Source organism: Balaenoptera acutorostrata, chromosome 13 (assembly GCF_949987535.1).
Source record: "Balaenoptera acutorostrata chromosome 13, mBalAcu1.1, whole genome shotgun sequence".
In the NCBI taxonomy this organism is placed as follows: domain Eukaryota; kingdom Metazoa; phylum Chordata; class Mammalia; order Artiodactyla; family Balaenopteridae; genus Balaenoptera; species Balaenoptera acutorostrata.
Window position 1 is genome coordinate 52176762 of NC_080076.1, and position 21050 is coordinate 52197811.

At 38.1% G+C, this 21050-nt stretch overlaps 1 protein-coding gene across 3 annotated transcripts in view; it reads left to right on the forward strand.

Annotated features, from left to right (window-relative positions):
- OSBPL1A (oxysterol binding protein like 1A) overlaps positions 1 to 21050 on the forward strand; it is a 220353-nt gene that overhangs the window by 25153 nt on the left and 174150 nt on the right. For all 3 annotated transcript variants that reach the window (XM_028162694.2, XM_028162696.2, XM_028162695.2), the window contains 2 exons: positions 15252 to 15363; positions 20374 to 20459. In XM_028162694.2, the coding sequence (XP_028018495.2) occupies positions 15252 to 15363; positions 20374 to 20459 (198 nt within the window). The remainder of the gene's footprint in view (positions 1 to 15251; positions 15364 to 20373; positions 20460 to 21050) is intronic.

Below are 21050 nucleotides of genomic sequence, written 5' to 3' on the forward strand. Positions count from 1 at the left end.
CTCATTCTTCTCTATGTACCCAGGAGAGTTCTTGGCCATCTATTTTCACATGGCCCATGTCAACCCATTCTTGAAAGTGCAGCTCAAATGCTGTCTCCATAAATTCTTTCCGGACTTCCTGCAGCTGGAAGGCAGCTGTCCTTTTCCAGATTTCCCAAGAAAATTACAAGCACTGTCATTCATCTTCTACCTTGTACCATAGTTTATTGTTGTATGTGTCTTCACCACCACTAGATCATATTAATCTTGCTCCCAAGGAATTTATACATTTCACTTTTTTTGTATCTTCCATGAGCACAAGTCTTACTGCATAATTACCATCTGTGTAATTACCTAGATCAATTACCTAGATCAAATCAAATCTATGCTCAGTTCTTTGCATATCTGGCTATTTTCTTCAACTTCGAACATAAGACCATGCTTAAATTCGGCCTTAGTTTGATTTGAACATTAGCATACATATTATCTTATCGCTTGTATTAGAAAATAAGATTTAGCTGAAGCTAAATGGTTGTGCCACATAGGAAACGTTAAAAATGTATGTGCTCAGTATCTAAACATGATTGAATTTTGCAAAAGTTTAATTTCTAATTGTACTCATGAAAGGAATCAAATTATTCCTGTTCTGATGTGATCTTTTACCATGAAGATAATTTAAAATATGATAGGGTGGTGATTTCATAAATAGAATGATGAGTTGAAAAGGCATGTGGTTTGTTACAAAGCACTTTAAATTCCTATCCTTTCAAATAAATAAAATGCAGCTCCCAAAACTTTATGAGGGACCTGTGGGCTTTTCTTGGTCCATTAGCGACCCCTAGTGTTCTTTAATAAAAATTAATATACCAGAATTTTAAGATATTGTATTAATAAGCATTTGTTCCTTTATTTTTCAAATGCAGTTCAAATTCTGCAGTTATTACATCTTCTATAATCAGTTGAAAATAGGGATACAATCAGTATAGTAAATAATCGGATTGTAGTACTGACCTTTGTTTCCACTTAGTATCTTCTAGTGAGGCTGAGCATACATCTAAAATCAATGCTTCCTGTGTTCTGTGTCTCAGGAATTAGGTATTGTTCACCTGGCATCTAGAAGATACATATAATCCTGGGGTTTACATAAGCTTATCTATCTTGTTCCCTAGGATACAATTTCTCATGCTTATATATTGAATGCCTTCTATGAGTCGAGCACTGTCCAAACAACTTGACATGTGTTATTTAATGGAACATGACACCCCTGAAATATAGGTATAAACATTACTATTTCTTTTTTTTTTTTTTAATAAATTTATTTATTTTATTTATTTATTTTTGGTTGTGTTGGGTCTTCGTTGCTGTGTGCGGGCTTTCTCTAGTTGCAGCAAGCGGGGGCTACTCTTCATTGCGGTGCGCAGGCTTCTCATTGCGGTGGCTTCTCTTGTTGTGGAGCACCGGCTCTAGGCGCATGGGCTTCAGTAGTTGTGGCACTTGGGCTCAGTAGTTGTGGCTCACAGGCTCTAGAGCGCAGGCTCAGTAGCTGTGGCGCACGAGCTTAGTTGCTCTGCGGCATGTGGGATCTTCCCGGACCAGGGCTCAAACCCGTGTCCCCTGCATTGGCAGGCGGATTCTTAACCACTGCGCCACCAGGGAAGCCCAAACATTACTATTTCTTGTAGGTTGGGCTTCAGAGGAAGCAGACCGAGATGGAGGTTAGTGTGCAACAGGCTTATCGAAGTGCTCAGGGGTCACACCTGTGGAAGGAAGGGTGGGCAGAGGCTGGAGTCAAGCTGATGCTCTCAGAAGGAATGCACCTGCTGACCGTGGGGGGCTCCTGTTGCTGTAGTTGACCTTGGGGCCACAACTGAATCATCTTCTCCCTCCTCTACTATCTGTTCTAGATTCCCCTTCCCCTTGGCTAGCACATCTGGTCTTCAGGGCTTACCTGGTGGGGTGGCTCAGGCCCTCAACCCTGGAGGTCTCAACCCCTGGTTATCATGCCCTTCTTAGGCCAGGGTTGTTACACTTGTCCACTTACTGTCGAAATTGGACAAGGGAACACCAAGAGACGCTTAAGTGCATCGTCTGCGCCCGAAATGTCGTCCTCCTTGTCCCCATTGTGTATACTACTCCTTTCTTCTGATGTTCGAGTTTAATTACCTCTGCTGAGGTGGTGACTCTTCTTGCCTGCTGGTCCTTTGACACAGGAGCCTGGTGTTCAGGCATCCTTTCTCATCTGGCACATGGATCAGAACATTATTCCTAGTTGTGGAATATGCTGCCCCCGAACCGGAAGAAGCCATCCAGGCGTTGTGCTTCCTTCTGTGTCAGGAAGTGTAAGGTGGAAGTGCAAGTTCTTTACTTTGGGGGCAATATCCTGGCATTACCCAAACCACTGAACCCCTGAGAATTTACTGACATGACAAAGCCCCTGAATTGTAAGATTGCCCACCCTCTGGAGCATATGTATCTTATTAAAGCTTTCAACATTCCACTTCTTCTCGCTCATCTGGTTCTGTTAACAGGACATCATTGGACCAGGGTGAACCAGGGTGATTTCTGCAGGATGCCCAAATGGCTCTGAGGCAAAACTGTAAATGTAAATGTGTACTGTTGTCCGTGTGAATGTAAAGTGTTTTCCATCTTTTTTTCCCTAATGAGGATAGAAAAGAATATATTTGCCAGGTCAGTTGCTGTGTACTGTGTACTTAGGTAGTATTAACCTGCTCTAGCAAAGATTTCATATTCGGCAGAGCTGCTAGAATTGGGGCTATTTGGTTGAGCTGGTGGGAGTCCACTGTCATCCTCCGCGTTCCTTCTGGTTTTTGTAGCGGCAGAGCGGTGAATTAAATGGAAGTATTGTAGGGACCATCAGCCCTGCATACTTGGGTTTTTAAGGGTGGCACTAATTTCTGTCATTTCCCTCCATGTGGGATATTGGTTTTATTTATCCTGGCCAGGGTGTGGGGGAGGGCAGATTTAGAGCCTTCCATCTGGCTGTTTTACACTACAGACCAAGGAAGCGATGTGAGTGTTTGCCAACATGTCTGTTCCAATTATTGTTCCCATTCAGGGACTGGGGCAATGTCCTCTGGATGTGTTTGTGGACCCAGTGCATACACTGTGAGCCAGACCTGGCCCAGGTTTTATTTATTATCTCACCCCTATGCATGCCCCCTGTCTAACAGAGGGGCGAGATAACACTTTGAGTCTCTTGTATCTTGTACTTAATAATTTGTGAAATGTTTGGGTTTTCCCCTTTCCCTGGTATACAGCTACTTGAGTAAATGGTCATTGGTCCCTTTGGGGGTGGTCTGAGAGGTTCATGACTGTATGTTTGCTTTGGTGTTGCAGAATCTTCCCTTCCAGGATCTGGCCTCTCCTTCAATACATAGTTCTAAGTCCAAAATTGACTCAGGCCCAGAAACTGGACAAGGTATCGTGGCTTTTATTGGGGCAACTGTCTTTGGCTTCTGACCATCGTTGATTTCTTTTGATGGTACAAGTTGAGGTGTATTTGGAAAGTTCCTAGCAGCATGGACAAAGCAATGGCCCCCGTTATAGGTGTCAAAATGCCAGAAATGCCGTTGCAGACAATTGAAGGTTTTAAACAAGCAGGCAGGCTGGATTGAATATGGATCATACCAGATAATTTTGTGCCATGGGGGGGCCTAAAGGATACATCCTCTACCAAAGCACTGAAAAATCGCTGGTGGAAAAGGTCCTAACATCACTGAGAAACTGTTTCCATGTCCTCTGAGATCTAGGGCTGCCATCTGGAAATGCCATTGCAGACCTGCTTCACTGATAGCAGAGGGGGTAGGGGGGATGTCATAGGACCCCAAAACAGTAGAGGCCTGGAGGTGGCACTTAAACATCAGAAGCCAGGTGGCTGCAATTATGGTAATGAATGAGTTGAGTTCAGAGGATCAAGGTCGAGAAGGCTGACCTGCAGAGAGTTATGGAAATGGTTAGCAGAACACAGCATTCTTGAGGGCAAATTACATGCGCAGATGGTAGCACATACTGTTTTCATGATCTTTTTTTTTTCCTTTTTTATTCTTTTTTGCTAGATTCAGGAAGTACTTCATATAAATTCTTGAATAACTTATTATACATTTGTTAGACTGATACTGTCCCACAGCCATGGGTGCTCAGTTCTATTTCTTCTCCCCCCTCCTTTTCCCCTTTTCCGACCGCCTCCCCACTCCCCTCCACTTTCTCTCTTAGTGTTTAGCTAATGTCTATTGGCCTGTCTTCAAGTTTACTGATTCTTTCCTCAGCTGTGCTCTGATGTCTACTGATGAGACCATTGAAGGCATTCTTTACCTCATTTCTAGCATTTTTCTTTGACTCTTTCTTATAGTTTCCACTTCTCAGCTGAAGTTCTCCATCTCATTGTACACGTTGTCTACCTTGTCCACTAGACCTTTTAACATAATAAAGTTCTCTATCTGATCATTCCAACATCTTGATCATTTCTTTGTTATTCTGTTAACCACTTTGTCTCTTGACAGTGGATTGCTTTTCTTGCTTTTTGTGTGTCTGGTAATGTTTTATGGAATGTTAAACATTGTGTATAAGATGGTAGAGACAGAGGTAAATAGTACAGGTATCCTTACTGTGCTTTGCTATATTGCACTTCAGATAATGCATTTTTTACATATTTAAGTTTTGTGGCAACCCATTGAGCAAGTCTGTTTTTCCAGCAGCATTTGCTCACTTTATGTCTCTGTCACATTTTGGTAATTCTCGTAATATTTCAGATTTTTTCATTATTATATTTGTTATGGTGATCTGGGATCAGTGGTGTTTGTTACTATTACAAAAAGATTACAACTTGCTGAAGCCTCATGATGGTTAGTATATTTTAGCAATTAAGTATTTTTTAATTAAGGTATGTACATTATTTTTTTAGACATAATGCTATTGCACACTTAATAAACTATAATATAGTGTAAACATACCTTTTATATGCACTGGGGAACCAAAAAATTAATGTGATTTGCTTTATTGCAGTACTTTATTGCAGTGGTCTGAACTGAACCCGCAGTATCTCTGAGGTGTGCCTGTAACTGGAATTTTGTACCTTTTGACCACCTTCATCCAATTCCTCCACCCCTAACCTCCAGCCTTTGGTAACCACAAATCTGACCTCTTTTACTATGAGCTTGGGTTTTTTGTTTTTTTATATTCCACATATAAGTGAGATTATATGGTATTTGTCTTTCTCTGTCTTGTTACATTTAGTATAATGCCCTTGGGATCCATCCATGTTTTTGGAAATGGGAGGATTTCCTTCTTTTTATGGCTGAATAGTATTCCATTGTGTGTGTGTGTGTGTGTGTGTGTGTGTGTATACATATATATATATACACACACACACACACGCCATATTTTCTTTATCCATTCTTGGTCAGGGGACACTTAGGTTGTTTCCATGTTTTGGTTATTATAAATAATGCTGCAATGAACATGGGGGTGCAGGTATCTTTTCAGGGCAGTGTTTCTTTTCTTTCTTTCTTTTTTTTGGATGTACACTCAGAAGTGGAATTGCTGGATCTATGGTAGTCCAATTTTTAGTTTTTTGAGGAACCTCTTTACTGTTTTCCGTAATAGCTGTACCAGTCTACAATGCCACCAACATCAAGTGTTGCCTTTTCTCCACATCTTCACCAGCATTTGTTATCTGTTGTCTTTTTGGTGATAGCTGTTTTAACATGTGTGAGGTGAGATCTCATTGTGGTTTTGATTTGCATTTCCCTAATGATTAGTGATGTTGAGTGCCATTTTAGGTACCTGGGCCATTTGAATATCTTCTCTGGAAGAATGTCTATTCAGATCCTTTGCCCATTTTAAAATTGGATTATTTGTCTTTCTGCTACTGAGTTGTATTAGTTCTTTATATATTTTGGATGTTAACTACTTAACAGATATATGATTTACAAATATTTTCTTGCATTTTCTATGTTGCCTTTCCTTTTTTATGATGGTTTTCTTTGCTGTGCAGAAGCTTTTAGTTTGATATAGTCCCAGTTGATTTTTGCTTTTGTTGCCTTTGCTTTACATGTCATATCCAAAACATTGTTGCCAAGACCCATGTTAAGGACCTTTTTTCTATGTTTTCTTCTAGGAGCTTTATGGTTTCAGGTCTTACGTTTATATCTTTAATTCATTTTGAGTTAACCCTAACCCTAACTTTTTTTTTTTTTTAAAGGAAAGTTTTTTTTCTTTTTTTTTTTCCACACTATTTTTTAAATATTTATTTGTTTATTTATTTTTGGCTGTGCTGGGTCCTCGTTTCTGTGCGAGGGCCTCTCCTCCTTGCGGCAAGCGGGGGCCACTCCTCATCGCGGCGCGCGGGCCTCTCACTATCGCGGTCTCTCTCTTTGCGGAGCACAGGCTCCAGCCACACAGGCTCAGCAGCTGTGGCTCATGGGCCCAGTTGCTCCGCGGCATGTGGGATCCTCCCAGACCAGGGCTCGAACCCGTGTGCCCTGCATTGGCAGGCAGACTCTCAACCACTGCGCCACCAGGGAAGCCCCCTAACCCTAACTTTTGTGAGCAGTGTAGGATTAGGGTCTAGTTTCATTCTTTTATGAGTGAATACTCAATTTCCCCAGCATCACTTATTGAAGAGATTGTCTTTTTTTCATTAAGTATTCGTGACTCCTTTGTCAAAGATCAGTTGACCCTATATGCATGGGTTTATTTCTGGGCTCTTGATTCTGTTCCTTTTGTCTTTGTGTCCGTTTTTATGTGAGTACCATACTGTTTTGATTACCATAGCTGGAAATCAAGTATGGTGCCTCCTGTTTTGTTCTTCTTTCTCAGGATTGCTTTGGCTATTTGGGGTCTTTAGTGGTTCCAAATAAATTTTTGGACTATTTGTTCTACTTCTGTAAAAAAAAAAAAAAAAAAAAAAAAGCCATTAGAATCTTGATAGGGATTGCATTAAATCTATAGGTGGTTTTGAGTAGCATGGACATTTTAACAATATTAATTCTTCCAATCCATGAACACAGGATATATTTTCATTTATTTGTGTCCTCTTCAGTTTCTTTCATAATTCTCTTGTGGTTTTCAGTGTAGAGATGTTTCACTTCCTTGGTTAAATTTATTCCTAAGTATTTTATTGTTTTTGATGGTATTGTAAATGGGATTGTTTTCTTTCTTTTGCAGATAATTTATAGTTAGTGTATAGAGACGCTACTGATTTTTGTGTGTTAATTTTGTATGCTGCAACTTTACTGAATTCATTGAGTAGATCCTACAGCTTTTGGTGGACTTTTTAGGATTTTCTATATATAAAATCATGTCATGTGCAAATAGAGACAATTTTACTTCATTCTCTGCGATTCTGATGCCTTTTTTTCTTTTTCTTGTCTGATTGCTTTGGTTAGGACTTCCAGTACTATGTTGAATAGGAGTGATGAGAGTAGGCACCCTTGTGATGAGGGAAAGTTTTCAGCCTTCTACTGTTGAATATAATGTTAGCCATTGGCTTGTCATATGGCCTTTATTATGATAAGGTACATTCCTTCTCTACCTAATTTGTTGAGACTTTTTATCCTGAATGAATGTTGAATCTTGTCAAATGCTTTTTCTGTATATGTTGAGATGATTATGTGATTTTTTTCTTTCATTCTATTAATGTTTGGCAGGTCCCATCTTATTCCCACACCTATTCGAGGTGAGCCCATGCTTGCTTTGAAGCAATTTCCTTAGATTTCAGACTAGTTGGTTTCCCTGCCATCTTAATTCTCTGGGTTCAAGAAAAGTATAGTTCTGTAGATTACCTGTTTTTTCCTCTTGTTACTAGAGTGGGAGTGACTTTCTCTTTCTAAATGCTAGGTGGAATCTGGAAGTCCCAATTAATTTTTTTTAAATTTATTTATTGATTGATTGATTTTTGGCTGCGTTGGGTCTTCGTTGCTGCACGTGGGCTTTCTCTAGTTGTGGCGAGCAGGGGCTACTCTTCATTATGGTGCTTCTCATTGTGGTGACTTCTCTTGTTGCGGAGCACAGGCTCTAGGCGCGTGGGCTTCAGTAGTTGTGGCCTGTGGGCTTCAGTAGTTGTGGCTTGCGGGCTCTAGAGCACAGGCTCAGTAGTTGTAGCAAATGGGCTTAGTTGCTACATGGCATGTGGGATCTTCCTGGCCCAGGGTTCGAACCCGTGTCTCCTGCATTGGTAGGCGGATTCTTAACCACTGCGCCACCAGAGAAGCCCAGTCCCAATTAACTTATGAAACAGGCTTTTCTTGTGGTAATTTCGGAGACATTGCTAGCTCTTAAGTGTTAGTTAAGTTGAACATATGTCTCTGCCTTACATATTTCAGCTACCATTTAGCAGTGTCTTAGGAATCTTTAAGACTTTTTTCTTTGTGAGGTGTTTCTTGAAAAAAAATTCTGTGTATGTGCCTGTGCATGTGTGTTTCTTTTTTTTAATTAATTTTTATTGAAGTGTAGTTTCTTTACAATGTTGTGTTAGCTATACATATACATATATCCCCTCTTTTTTGGATTTCCTTCCCATTTAGGTCACCACAGAGTATTGAGTAGAGTTCCCTGTGCTATACAGTATGTTCTCATTAGTTATCTATTTTATAACTAGTATCAATAGTGTATATATGTCAATCCCAATCTCCCAGTTCACCCCATCCCCTCCCCTGTCCCCCTTGGTATCCATACATTTCCTTTCCCCCTTGGTATCCATATGTTGGTCCTCTATGTCTGTGTCTCTGTTTCTGCTTTGCAAATAAGATCATCTGTACCATTTTTCTAGATTCCACATATATGCTTTAATACACAATATTTGTTTTTCTCTTTCTGACTTACTTCACTCTGTATGACAGTCTCAAGGTCCACCCATGTGCGTGTGTATTTCATTTTAGATGTCAAGTGATATTATGAGAATTATAATGAAACACTGATGACCTTTGCTCCACGCCTGCCCACTCTGAGTCACACTTTCCTGGAGGCAACCACGTTATTATTTTCAGCTGTTATTTCAGTTTTTTTTAACTTTCATATTTCTAAATAATATACTTATGTCACTGATTTTTGTTTTTTTGTGGTGGTTTTTTTTTTTTTTTTTAATTTTAGATTTTCTATTTCTATGACTTCTGGAAGATAAGCATTTGATTATTTGTTTCTCCCTGCCTTAATCCCCACTAAAACCACTTCACGTTTCTCATTCTCTTAATCTATAGCTAGATTTTGGTTAAATAAATACTGAGTGTACATTATTATGACTGTGCTAGCTTGAGCCACTTAGGGTCCTGTGTTTTTCTTTTTTTTGTACTGTCTGAATATAGTCATATACATCATGAATGACCACTTCTTGGAGATAGCCCTCCTGATTCCCCATGTCCTCTTGCTCTTGAAGAGACCTTGGGGGCAAGGAGACCTTCTCTGAGCAAGATGCTTGTCCTTGTTCTGATTTTTTATAAAATATTATTAAAATGTGTCTACACTTCCTTTTTCACCTTCCTTATTAGCACCTGATTATTTTGATCCTTTGTAGTCTAGGTCCTGACTGTACCTGTTAACTGAATGTTTTCCTAAAGTTCCTCAGTGGTTTACTATTTTTAAGGTTTCTGTTTTCATATTTTCCATAGTTGCACTCCAACAAAGCTGATCTCTCTGGGAAGAGGCACTACACAGTCTGTTTCTACTGCTGCATCTTTGGCTGCTTTTCTGATTCCTATCTGTTTGTGCTTGTTCATTTTCCTTACCTTTCATTGTATGTGTTCCTCTGTTTGTTTTTTTTTTTAAACCATTCTTCTCTTTTCTCTTGAAACTGTCCCCCTAAGAAACCCATCCACTCTTAAGGCTTCATTATTTCTCCTGGGGGATTATTTGGAAATCTGTATTTTGACCTCATACTTCTTTCCAGGTGTCCACGTTTTGTGTTTAGCTGCATGTTTGGGCTCCTTACTTGCCACTCAGATATCTGGAATTTCATGTTTCTAAAATGGGACTCCTCTTCCTTCACACAAGCTCCTTATGCAGTATTTGTATTGGTCGTTGAAGGACTTGTCCCTTTAGATCCTCCTTTTTACTGTCTCTGCTTGGGAACATATTCATTGCTTTTTACCTGGACTGCTCTGTCTCTCAGTGGCTTTTTTTTCCTAATCTCTCAATTCCACCATGTCCAGGGATGTCCCAGTCAGTATCCTAATCTCAGCTCTGATTTTTGTCAGCACTTTCTCAGATCCCTTCAGTATTCATTACCTAAGCATTTTCCCTGACAGGTGGAGGGCCTTGTACAATGTAAGGGCTTAAGTATGTTAAGTGAATAATTAATAAGAATGTGGAGAGTTGGCAGAAAGTTCAGAGGAGAACCATATATTCAGTTGATGCAAGGAGAACTTGTGAAGGAAAAGTGGTTGGAGCTGGAATTTTGTGTAAAAGCACCAGGGACTTCTCAGGACTAGATTAGGAATTCTAGATCCTGAGGGATGAAGAGGAAGATGACAACTCCTTTGGTATGTGTACAAACTGTTAAAGGGGGCAGTATGGTCTTTTTTTTTTTTTTTACATATAATTTTTTATTTATTTTTGGCTGCGTTGGGTCTTTGTTGCTGCGCACGGGCTTTCTCTAGCTGTGCTGAGCAGGGACTACTCTTCGTTGCAGTGCGTGGTCTTCTCATTGAGGTGGCTTCTCTTCTTGTGGATCACAGGCCCTAGAGCATGCAGGCTTCAGTAGTTGTGGCTCGCGGGCTCTAGAGCTCAGGCTCAGTAGCTGTGGCGCACGGGCTTAGTTCCTCCATGGCATGTGGGACCTTCTCGGACCAGAGCTTGAACCCGTGTCCCCTGCATTGGCAGGCGGATTCTTAACCACTGCGCCACCAGGGAAGTCCTGGCAGGATGGTCTTTAATTTTGGCATAGAGAAGCACAGTTTGGCTTAAAAACGTTTTTTCTAAACATAAGAATAATACTGCAACAGACCTTTGAAGAAAGTTAAAACCTCTTCTACCCACTGAGGTATTAAAAATCAGCGGTGACCTCTCTGGGTGTTTCATTCATGTTTCTCGAGTTAGACATCCAGCCACTGGTCTCTTCAGGTGCCTTCTATTTTCTAATTCTGATTTAATGAATAAAAACTTCTTCTGATGATTTCTCCTGCCTGAGCGCTTGTATTCCTTACCTGGAGTGCTTAACATACAAGTTGCTGGACCCCATCCCCAGCATTTCTGATTCAGTGGGTCTGAGATGGGGCTAGAGAACTTGCGTCTCTGCCAATTTCATGGGTGATGCTGATACTACATACAGGTCTGGGGACCACACTCTGAGAACTTGTGCTCTTAATCTTCTTCACAGGGTGGACAGGTGTTTTTTGTAACTTGCAGTCTGATAGTCATTCCTCTGGAACCTTTAAGAGGTGTCCCTTCCCTTCAGGACAATCTGAACCCCTGAGATTGCATATAGCAACTCTGAAAGTCTGCCCTATTTCCCCCTGTAGCCTGTTGCCACATAATCGAAGCATATTCTCTTTTCTTAAAGGTACCTCTCTACCTCTGTGCATACCATTCCCTCTGCCCATTTTCTGTAGTCCAGCCCTTTGAGGATTCATGTCAATCAGGTTCCACATTAGTTCTTATACCTTCCTGAAACTCAAATCAGGACAATTAATTACTAGAACACTGTACAGTTGCAAAGATGGTATAAAACAACTAGATGAGGTAGGTTGAGAAATAACATTCCTTAACTTGAATGTGCCATGTGGTGCCAAACTTGAATATCTCTACTATCTTTTTATAGGCACTTTATTGAGATCTAGTTTACATACTATACAAGTCACCCATGTACAATTCAGTGGTTCAGGTATGTTGACTTGTGCAACCATCAACGTAATTTTAGAACATTTGGATCATCCCAGAAAGAAATCTTGTACTCATGAGCTGTCATTCCCTATTACCCCTTCCCCCCAGGCCCTGGCAACCACTAATCTACTGTCTCTATAGATTTACCTATTCTAGACATTTCATATAAATGGAAGCATATAATACATGGTTTTCTGTGACTGGCTTCTTTTACTTAACATAATGTTTTCAAGGCTCATCCATGATTATAATATATATCAGTACTCCATTCTTTTTTATTGCCAAATAATATTCCATTGTATGGACATACCACATTTTATTTATCCAACTATCAGTTGATGGACATTTAGGTTGTTTCCACTTTTGGGATATTATGAATAATGCTGCTTTGAACACTCATGTGCAAGATTTTTGACCTGGACATATATTTTCATTTCTTTTTGGTACGTACCTAGGAGTGGAATTGCTGCACCACTTGGTATTGCTCTGTTTAGTATTTTGCAGAGCTGCCAAACTGATTACCAAAGCAGCTGCACCATTTTACATTCCCACTAGCATTGCATGAAGGTTTCAGTTTCTCCACATCCTCATCACACTTGTTATTGTCAGTCTTCCTAATTTTAGGCATCCTAAGGGTTGTGAAATGGTATCTCATTTGGTTTTGATTTGCATTTCCGTAATGATTAGTGATGTTGAACATCTGTTCATATGCTTATTGGCCATTTTTCTTTGGAAAAATGTCTGTTGAATCCTTTGCCCATTTATTTAAATTTTTTTTATTTGAAAGACAAACTTGTAGAGTAGTATCAGGTTCACAGCAAGATTGAGGGGAAGATACAGATTTCCCATGTATGCCCTGCCTCCACACATGCATGGTCTCTCCCATTATCAACATGCCCCACCAGAGTGGTTCTTTTTTTTTTTTTTTTTTTATAATAAAACAAGTGATGAAGCTACATTGACACATCATAACCACCCAAAGTCCATAGTTTACTTTAGCATTCACTCTTGTTGTTGTATGTTCTTTGGGTTTGGACAAAATGTTTAATGATATGTGTCTATCATTATAATATCATACAGAATATTTTCACTGCCCTAAAAATCCTGTGTGCTCCACCTGTTCATCCTTCCTCCCACCCAAAACCCTGGCAACTACTGATCTTTCTACTTTCTCCATAGTTTTGCCTTTTCCAGAATGTCACATAGTTCCATATGTATGTCACATACATACAGTATGTAGCCTTTTCAGATTCTTTGCCCATTTTTAAAATCAGATAGTTTGGTGGTGGTGGTGGTGTTCTTGAGTTTGGGGAGTTATTTACATATTCTGGATATAAATCCTAGATCAGATACCCGATTTGCAAATATTTTTTCCCACTCTGGATTGCCTTTTCACTCTCTTGATAGTGCTTTGTTGTACAGAGTTTTTAATTTTGATGTAGTCCAGTTTCTTTCTTTTTTTTAACTTATGCTTTTGGTGTCATATTCCAAGAAATGACTGCTAAATCTAATGTCATGAAGCTTTCCTCTTATGTTTTCTTCTAAGATTTTTATTGTTTTAGGTTTTCTATTAGGTCTTTCATCCTAATAGAGTTAATTTTGGTATGTGGTGTAAAGTATACAGGTCCAACTTTATTTGTTTGCATGTGAATATCCAGTTTTCCCAGCACCATTTGTTGAAGAGACTATCCTTTCCCCTTCAAATGGTCTTGGCACCCTTGTTGAAAATCATTTGAACAAATATGTGAGAGTTATTTCTGGGCTCTCTTTTCTATTCCATTGGTCTATATGTCTATCTTTATGTCATTATTGCACTGTTTTGATTACTTTGATTAGCTTTGAGGTAAGTTTTGAAATCTGGAAGTGTGAGATCTCCAACTTTGTTCTTCTTTTTCATTACTATTTTGGCTATTTGGGATCTCTAGAGATTCCATGTGAATTTTATGATAGGATTTTCTGTTTCTGGAAAAAACATCATTGGGATTTGTTAGGGATTGCATTGAATCTGTAGATTGCTTTGGGTAGTGTTCACATCTCAACAATATTAAGTCTTCCCATTCATGATCACTAGATGCCTTCCCACTTATTTATATCTTCTTTAATTTCTTTGAGCTATATTTCGTAGTTTTAGTGTAAAAGTCTTTCATCTCCATGGTTAAGTTTATTCTTAAGCATTTTATTCTTTTTGATGCCATTGTAAATGGAATTGTTTTTCTTAATTTCCTTTTCTGATTGCTCATTTTTATCTTTGACTATTTTTCAATTGGGTTGTCTTTTTATTGTTGACTTGTAAAAGTTCTTTATATATTCTGGATAAAATTTCCTTATCAGATATATGCTTTATAAATACTTCCTATCATTCTATGCATTGTTCTACTTTCTTTACTAATATGAACTCTTTACATAAACTATGAAAGCACTTCTTCCAAAATGTTACCTTTAAAATGATAGGAAATGCTAAGATATTTTATAAGAATTTACTTTATTAAAATATTAGACTTCTTAGCAGTTTTTCTATTTGTAAAATATGGTAGTACATTTTATAGAATAATATTCAGTGAAAAGTATGTTTATAGACACTATAACGTCCTGGAAAATGATGTATTAGGCAAAAGGAGTATAACTTAAGCAATGATGTCATAAATAAAATTATGTTAAAAAAATCTCAAACTTATGCAAGGGAAAAATGATTAGAAAGAAACCCTCCAAAATGTTTGTAGTGCTCATGGAGTGACTAGGACAATGAGTATTTTGTTTTCTTCCTGTCTGTGTTTAGATATGTATTTAAACATTTTTTACTACAAAAATTCCTAAAAGAGCTGTTAGCCACTTAGAGTAAATATGAATGATGTAGCTTATGCTCCATTGTTGAATATTGACTTCAGGAGATCATTTGCTTCATTATAAAGCATCCCTTTGATAGTGTTGTATCCTGTCAGTCTATATCACTTCAGAAAATAATGTCCTATTTATTATAAACATCATAATTAATTTTTTAAAAATCTAAGTCTGTAGAGGAAATTATTTTTTTCCAACATTTCTTGGAGGAATAATGTTAAATGAATGTATTATCTGCTCTAATTATCTAATTTAAATTACTAATTTAAATAATGGTTTTGTTAACTCATATTTCGTTTTGGCCGCATGAATCAACTTGGTAAAATAACCAGATAATTTATTTTAAAAATCAGTTATAGAAGTTGTCTGTTTAATTGTGGATTGGCAACTGTTTAGGCAGTCATCAGTCATTATTACAATTAGTTGAATTGTAGTAGTCAATTTAAGTGAATACTAAGGAACCACAATAATGCAGACAGAACTGTGAAGTGATATAAAGATTCCTACCTAATTCTTTCTATTGCAGAAGAAACTCAGTAGTAATTAGTAATTTGAAAAAGGGCTATAATATAATGAAGTCTATAATTTCTCTGCTTTTTTAGGAGTTGGTAATGCTTCTTTTAGAATATAATGCTCATACTACTGTTGTTAATGGGAATGGACAGACAGCAAAGGAAGTCACTCATGACAAAGAAATCAGAAACATGCTTGAAGGTAAATTTATGGATCTTAATCTAAACAGCATTTATTTTCGTTATAGACACGGTCCAGAATAGAAGTAGAAATGGCTTCTGAGATGCCAAAATAGATGACACCAAGCCTGTGGTCTAATGATAATGTAATTTGCAAGTCATTGATGAGACATAAAACTATATGAGAGTTTCCACAGAGCTTTTAAATTCTTTATATAAGATTATGGCAAGTTTTAAAAATCAAATCTCCAAAAAAATTAAAAGTAGAAATTAAAGACATGAGGGAGTACGGCTGAAAGGCTGCAGAGGCATGATAATGAAGGAATACAGAAGCGCAGGACAGGGAAACTATAAGAGGTGTAGCTACTGGGAGGGAGTCATTTGATATTGGGGAAGATAGCTCTGGCCGGCTCCATTACCCTGAGGGCTTCATTATAGTACAGCAGCCAACAGTAACTTCTTCATGGATCAGCTTCATTGTTAGATGAACTTCAAAGATTCAGTTACATTTAAGAAGACATATTAGGGATTTCTCTAAAAATAGTTTAAAACAAAAATACTTTGATGCTTACATTGGGAAGCCTTCATTTGTTAGGATTATCCCCCAGATATCCAGGGCTTTGGCTGTAATTATTTTTTTGGTATTATTTCTATAGTAGAGAAGAGAAGATTACATTTTTTTTAATTAATTAATTTATTTGGCTGCGTCAGGTCTTCGTTGCGGCACACGGGCTTCTCTCTAGTTGTGGCATGTGGGCTCTAGAGCGTGTGGGCTTAGTTGCCCCGCGGCATGTGGGATCTTAGTTCCCTGACCAGGGATTGAACCTGTGTCCCCTGCATTGGAAGGCAGATTCTTAACCACTGGACCATCAGGGAAGTCCCCGAGAAGAGAAGATTTCTTAATTACTACTTTATGAATAAAGGTATTGAATTAGAGTTGCAGTTTCACACACATCCTTTATTTCTTTCCTTTGCAATTCAGAGAAGGGCAAGATAATTTTGTACTTCAAGGGTGTTGATTTATTTGTTATTAGTATTTTAATCTATGTGCGAAGCAAGGTCTTGCTTTTTATTACTTTCCAGTTGGCCTTGAAACCTAAAATCTCCCTTGTTTCTTTAGTTACAAGATAATGTCTGCTTGTCAGACACCTTTAGATCAATGTCTCTACTTGCTCTTGCATTTAAAATGAACCCTCTCATTTTCAATAAACAAATCAACACAAAACATCTTCTATAAGGCTCAGTATTATGTGATTTTGAGGAGATTGATCATATTATATGTGATCCCTGCCCTTTAATAAATTATCATCTAATTGGGAGGATTAGGTACTGTCTTTGATCCTGTTCTATTATTTTATTTGTAATAAGATGAGAACCCAGAACTAACGTTCTCCCGACAGACTGGGATGTTGGGTTCACCTGACAAGTTGACATTTAATGGGGCTGGCTGTAAAGACGTGCTCTAAGTACCCACCCGCACAGCCGGCAAAACCCAACTGTGCTAAGGACAAGGGCTTAGTTGACTTGATGGGCACTATGATTTATCAGCTACAGTATGGTCCTAGCTGGGGTAATAGAAGTAGAAATTGAGAGATTTTGCTCTGATGAGATCACCTTAGCCAGGTGTGATATCATTTGTGGATAGTGCATTAAATGGATCAGACTGCAGGGAGTACATCCACAACCCACCAAGGCCACAGGTAGACCAGAAACCCAATAGTAGGATAATGCATGTAGAGACAAGAAATGTTTCACCCCAGAAAGACAGACATCAGTAGACACAACAGAATCATGTTTGAGTATCTCAAGAACTGTTATATTGGAAGAGAGGTATTCTTATTTGAGGCCGACCAGGGCCAGTTGACGATCCACTTGATGGCATGCCAGGGAGTTTATCTTTGGGTCCAGTGTATTATAATAATGGCTTGGGTTGCCTTGAAAGGTGTAGTGAGTTTCCCATGATTAGAAGTGTTTGGGAGAGGGTAGATTACTACTTGTCAGGCACTAGAGAGGACTAGTGTACCTTCTTCTACATATCGTTTGACTTCTTTTTATTTTGAGAAATATCCAACCTATGGGAAAGTTTCAAGAATAGTACAACAAACACTTGTATATCTGCACTTAGTCACCAGTCATTAATATTTTGCCACATCTGGTTTACCTTTTTATGTATTATTTAATTTAATTTATTTACTTTTAATTTTTTTTTTTGCTGCGCTATTAGGGAATAATTTGCAGACATAATGATACTTTATCCCTAAGTACTTCAGTATGTATCTCCTAAGAACAAGGATATTTCCTTATATAATCACAATATAATGATCAATCTCATGAGATTTAACATCATTATCGTAATATCACTGTTGTAGAATGCCCCTCAATTTGGGCTTCTCTTGTCTCATATAATTAGATGCAGGATATACATTTTGCCATAGGTTGTATTTGGCATAGGATAAGGTTTTATGCTCTATACCAGTGCATATTAGGAGGTACATGTTGTCATTCTGTTCCATTACTGGTGAAGTTATCTCTGATCACTATGTGGTCCACTGTTAAGCTACCTTCCCCCTTTTGTAATTAATAAATAATCCTTGGGGAGAAAAACTGAGACCATGTAAATATCCTGAAATCAGGATAAAATCACTTTAAATCAGTGATTTTAGCATTCGTTGATAATTCTTGCCTGAATCACTCTTTACTATAGAGATTGCAAAATGGTGATTTTCTGTTGTTAATGAAGTACATTTGGTAGGTTCTCACCTGCATTTGAAGTGTACTGCTATTTAACCTACACTGGGCATGTATGTAAGTGTCTTGTCAGGATGGAGTTAGGCTTCATGATCTCTGTGATCCCTACTAACTCTGGATTCTGACCGAAAAGAAAGACAAAGAGTTAGTTTATAGTCGTATCAAATTTAAAATTTATAGGACAGGGACTTCCCTGGTGGTCCAGTGGATAAAACTCTGCACTCTCAATGCAGGGGGCCCAGATTTGATCCCAGGTCAGGGAACTAGATCCCATATGCATGCTGCAACTAAGAGTTCGCATGCCTCAACAAAGATCCTGAGTGCCGCAACTAAGACCCAGGGCAGCCAAAATAAATAGATGGTTAGATAGATAGATAAATAGATAGATAGATAGATGGATGCAGCCAAAATAAATAAATAGATAAATAAATATTTTTTAAAAAATAAAATTTATAGGACAAATTATTTTGGGGATGGAGTATTTGCTTTAAAAGACATTTATTAAGGTATAAAATATATGGATAAAAGTACACATTATTAATGCACAGCTTGCTGTTTTCACAAGGGGAACACATCCATGTAAACAGCACCCGTGTCAAGGAACAGAACATTACGGGCACTCTAGAAGCCTTGAGTCTGCAAATTGGAATATTTGTTTTTATTGGCTGGGTCAGCAGTCTTCTTTCAGTGTCCAGAAGGAACACAGGACAGGAACACAAGCAGGGTTTTCAACTCCAAATCCAGTTTTCCTTCATTTATGAGCCTAGACAATCTAGAGAGAAACATTTACCACCCTTCCTTAAAGTCTAGAATGAACATTATTAAACATTGTTTGATTATTCAGTGAATACTTATTGGCTAAATATGCATTGTGCCAGATACTGTCATAAATGCCTAGGATACACAGAAGAGTAAGAACAGGTACCTGACTTCAAGAATGACTGCAGGGATAAATTACAGCTCCAGGTAGTACATGCAGTAGTACAGGTGTGTAGGGAAGGGTGGGGACGTGACTCTTCTCCAAAGCTCACAGTCCAGTGGCCTTAGAGGAAAGACTGAAGAGCGTGAATCCCAGCAAAAGAAAGCAGTGTTGGGAGCATGTGTGGAGGCGTGGCAGCCTTCCTCCAAAGTGGAGAGGGAGGGAGTGGGTGTGGAAATAAAAATGTGAGAAAAGAAGATGATGGTATATTAGTAATGTTAGTCCGTTCTTAAGGCAAAGTTAAACTGGTTCCAGCTATTCCTGTATTCAAGCTATGTGTTTCCTGTAGTTGAAATGCAGGGGCATGCGTAGTGTCTCGAACAACTGTTAGCGCATAGTAATTACTAACTATTAATAAATGTTCATTATTTCTTGGGGAGACCTAGGAAACCTTTTGTAGTTCCTCCCTTGCAGCCTTTGCACAGGACATTGTACACATATTTTAAGGGGGATTATTATTAAGCCTTTCTATGAAATTGTTTCTTTTCTGTAAGCCAAAACAGAACTCAAACATAGCAGAAATGAGACCTTATTACATATTCTAGTCCCTTAAATCAGACTGCTCTCTTTCCCTGCAAGTATGAGCAGCACAGAGTAATGGTAAAAGCATGGACTCTGGAACCCACCTGCCGAAGTTCAAGTCCCACCTCCTCCACATCCTGGCTGTGTGGCTTAGGTTAAGTTCCTTAACCTCTTGCTGACTCAGTTTCTTCATCTATAAAATTGTGAAAATAGTAACACTTCAAAGAGTAGTTATGAGGATTTAATGAGTTAATATTGTTTAAGTGTTTTGAAAGGTATTTGGCATGTAGTAAGTGCTAGAGTATTTGTTAAAGAAATAAAATATTCTTATGTAGCAGTATGTAAGTATATATAAACCTAAATATATTTATATGGTTTGTATGTCTTCCTACCAACGCTATTTCATATTATTTTTGCATTCTAAGGTTCTGGAAGGTATGAGCGCCTCTCCCCACTTATCTACCTTTCCAAGGCACATATGTAATAGTATTTCAACATGCAAAAGTAATTCATAATTACTTGTGTTGGGTGTTGTAGTGAGTAATGTACTTAAGGACCTCTGAATTGAAAACGAAAATTCATCTGAACCTGAGGGAAGTTGAACTCTGTAATCTGAAATAAAGGCAGTGAGAATAACAGTAAAGTCTAACAGCATTTGAATTACAATTCAAAACATTGTGACTTTTCTTATCATGATCACTTTATTCTCTCTACATCTTTGTGATAAATTTGCTAATAGGATCCAGACTAGAAGTAGAATAATATGTACTTTTCCTTTTGCAGCTGTAGAAAGAACTCAACAAAGAAAGCTTGAAGAATTACTTTTAGCAGCAGCAAGAGAAGGCAGAACAGCAGAACTCACAGCTCTGGTAAAAACAAAACCAAATGTATTATTTCTTTACTCTGCAGGGAATTTTTTTTTTCCAGAAAGGTGTGAAGTTTATTAAGATCTTAAAAAAAAAAAGATGGAACAGTAAACAGCTACTGAATTTGGGATAGTTCCTTATTTACAAGTTTTACTGCAGGAGGCACATTTAAATCAGCATTTCACATAATCAAAGGAGTACAGTTTTTCCCTAGAAATATCGGTATTTCACTCTCCAGGTAAAAGATTATTGAAAACATTAAGTGACTACCCCAGTTAGAAACAGATAAGCGAATACTTTCAAGATATATAAAAAAGGGTAACTGCTACTTAAACATGAATTTTCACAAAATTATTCTTGTGCCTAATTCAGACAATTTGCTTAGAAAAGCTGAGGAAGTTTTTTACTTAATGTTGAGTTCATAATGTAGTCAAATTGTGGGACCGGAATACTCGAGATCATAATAATAGAACAAAAGTCTTTAAATATCTGAAAACACAGCATGGTAATAGTTTAAGCAGGATATATTTTAAATGATTACGTTTTTCTCTGAATTTCTGATTTACCACCCCACTTCTACTTGAAAACCTAATG